This window comes from Notolepis coatsorum (assembly GCF_963971535.1).
Source record: "Notolepis coatsorum genome assembly, contig: SCAFFOLD_2066, whole genome shotgun sequence".
Lineage (NCBI taxonomy): Eukaryota > Metazoa > Chordata > Actinopteri > Aulopiformes > Paralepididae > Notolepis > Notolepis coatsorum.
The window spans coordinates 8718-12500 of NW_028171516.1; the positions used below are offsets into that span (position 1 = coordinate 8718).

Sequence of the window (3783 nt, forward strand, 5' to 3'; positions counted from 1 at the left end):
CCTGTTATACATATAATCCTCACCCACCCACACACACACAGTTCATTCATCCTTTTTGGAGCATAATTATAATTTGATTAGATACAGTCGTCCATTATTTGCTCTTATCTTAGCTCAACTGTTTCTCAACTGCTGCTCTAGAGAATCCAGTAATGTCCAAAAACATCATTCATTCATTCTTCACTTATCCATCCATGGAAAATGTACTGCATGTATATAACAGCTTTTATCCAAAGCGCTTCAGAATCAGAATCAGAAACAGAATCAGAAACAGAATCAGAATCACAATTTGTTTTGCTCTAGGACACTTCGACACGCTGCCAGGAGCAGCTTGAATTGGACTAGGAACCTTCTGATTACCAGACGACTGCTCTACCTCCTGAGCCACTGGTGCCCCACCATCTACCCACCCACCAATCTATCCATCCATCCATCCATCCATCTATCCATCAATCTATTCATCCATCCACCCACCAATCTATCCATCCATCCATCCATCCATCATCAATCTATTTATCCATCTATCCATCCATCCATCCATCTATCCATCCATCCATCCATCTATCCATCAATCTATTCATCCATCATCCATCAATCTATCAATCCATCCACCAATCTATCCATCCATACATCAATATATTCATCCATCCATCCATCCATCTATCCATCCATCCATCCATCTACCCATCCATCCACCAATCTATCCATCCATCTATCCATCCATCCATCTATCCACCAATCTATCCATCCACCAATCTATCCATCCATCCATCCATCCATGGGTGGATGGATGGATAGATTGGTGGATGGATGGATGGATAGATTAATGGATGGATGGATAGATGGATGGATGGATGGATAGATTGATGGATGGATGGATGGATAGATTGGTGGATGGATGGATAGATGGATGGATGGATGAATATATTGATGGATGGATGGATAGATTGGTGGATGGATGGATAGATGGATGGATGGATGAATATATTGATGGATGGATGGATAGATTGGTGGATGGATGGATGGATAGATTGGTGGATGGATGGATGGATAGATTGGTGGATGGATGGATAGCTGAGCTGTAATGTAGAACAGAGACAGAGGCAGATCTGCTCCAGAGGTTATTAAATACGTCAGACTGAGACCAGCAAACGCTCCAACAGCCTGACACATTGACACAAGGTCACCAGACTGCCAGAGAGAAACACACACACACACATGCACACACACACGCACGCACGCACGCACGCACGCACACACACACACACACACACACACACACACACACACACACACACACACACACACACACACACACACACACACACACACACACACACACACACACACACACACACACACACACACACACATATGAACATACTGTATACAGTATGTAGACATAGCCTACACACTGAACAAATACAGCGACCCATACTCACTCACACACACACACACACACACACACACACACACACACACACACACACACACACACACACACACACACACACACACACACACAAACACACACACACACACACACACGCACACACTGTCGATTCACATTGACATCACAGATATACTGTACACTGCTCACAGCATCAGTATGTGTCCATGACACCTTCAATGACATAGATACAGATGTATGTGCACACATACAGTAAATGGATAAATATGCACACACACACACACGCACATGCACACGCAAACACACACACACACGCACGCAAACACACACACACACACGCACACACACACACACACACACACACACACAAACACACACACGCACACACACACACACACACACACACACACACACACACACACACACACACACACACACACACACACACACACACACACACACACACACACACACACACACAGACGTGGACAGCACTAGACTGACATCAGCCACACCCCAGCTCCGGTGTCCCCAGCACTCCCCTGATTAGAAGCCGTATCCCTCTCTGTCCAGAGCCAAGTTCTGTAGAACTCCTGCCCTTGAGCTGTACTCTGTGCAGCCTGAACTGATCACGGGTCAAGAGTTGAGGGGTTTTGTGGACAGTGAGCATCAAGACATCCATCCGTAACACAACAACACAAGCCAGTAGTTGAATGAAAGGCCAGATTTGAGGTGAGCCAAGCCGCTCGAAGAGCGTCTCAGTGGGTAGCAGTGGTCTCGGTTCTGAAGCAGAGCCTCACAGAACTGCTCCTCCGGGTCCCCAGTACCCGGCTCTGCACCATGGGGGACCCAGCCTTCTGCTCGGCGGCACCACGCCTGTGGAACAGCCTCCCCATCCAGCCGAGGGTTCTGAAGCACCTCACAGTGAGGAGCAGGTCTCGGTTCTGAAGCAGAACATGTACCTGTGGACTCAGAACATTCTCCTGGGTGTCTATCTGTGGCATCTCTAAAGATATTTCCCAATTCATTGTTTATGGAGCAGCTATCAAGACCTTATACTTGATGACATCACAAGTTTGAGTTGTAGCTCCTCTAAAGGTCTTGGCTTTGGGAGAGGTGCTCATTCGCAGACCAGAGGAATAACATTCATGAATTCTGAAATAACATCAGCGAAAAATGCCAATTTTAGCTCACTATCCCAATACTTTACTCTGTGTAGAAAATCTGTATTACTTTGTCTGTTTTCTGCTAGTTAGCCTTTAGAGACCCACCGTAAACTAATAGTTGGTCTTTCTAGGGGTCGGACAGGGTATCTTTAGGGGGAGATAAAAGTATATACTACCTAGAAGTAGTATACATAATCTGAGCTGTCACCAGACTGCCAGAGATAAATACACACAACCCGCACACACACATGCACACACACACATACATATGAACATACTGTATACATTATGTAGACATAGGCTACACACTGAACAAATACAGCAACACATACTCTCACACACACACACACACACACACACACACACAACACACACACTACACAAACACACACACACACACACCACACACACACACACACACACACACACACACACACACACACACACACACGCGCATGTTCTCCCTGTGCTCGCAAGGGTTTCCCCCCGTTAAGATAACCCAATGGAAAAACATGCACAACAACACATCGCTAACGCTGTGGCGTCCTTGACGAAGACGGACAGGAGCACTTGGATTGGTCCCCCGGGGGGCGGCTCACGTTGACGCCCCTATCTGCTCCCGGCTGCCCATGGGGGGAAGGACGACGGGATGGGTCAAGTGCAGAGACTCAATCGCATTGGCGACTGAGAAAAAGACAATGCATGTGTGTGTATCCCGTGTGTGCCGCTCCAATTGCATGTCCAGTTCGTTGCATGCCGATTAAAGACCCCCTAAGGGCCCGCGTCCACCTAGCGCATATTTAGGACCAGCACGCGTCTGTTTTCAATGTATTACAATGGGGAGGGAGCGCATGCGGCCCCATGCGGCCGCCTCTAGAAGTGCGCTGCCGTCGGCTTCTTTTTTCAGCGCCTTTATGCGGCCGCACAAGCCAGAGAGTTGAAACTGGCTGAACTTTTCTAGAGCGGTGCGCCGAGCGCATATTCAAACAACCATCACAGCCAGTCATCTACCACTCTGCTTTGTAACCTGACACCCGGAGCTGCCTGCCTGTCTGGCTGTCTCCACACAGACCATTGAGATCCGCGACAAAACTAATAATAATAACTACACGAATACACTACTAAAAAGCTAATAAAAAGCAAAGGGCGAACTGTGGTGTCAGGCAATAACTATATATATAATTAATATACAATAAAGTTATTCAA

The 3783-nt window shown here is 47.0% G+C and overlaps 1 protein-coding gene across 1 annotated transcript in view; it reads left to right on the forward strand.

Moving 5' to 3' along the window:
- Positions 1–2251: 2251 nt before the first annotated feature.
- LOC311248248 (hyaluronan synthase 2-like) overlaps positions 2252–3783 on the forward strand; it is a gene marked incomplete at both ends in the record, with an annotated part of 12933 nt that continues 11401 nt past the window's right edge. The window contains one exon of the mRNA XM_084339166.1: positions 2252–2335. Within this exon, the coding sequence (XP_084195292.1) occupies positions 2252–2335 (84 nt within the window). The remainder of the gene's footprint in view (positions 2336–3783) is intronic.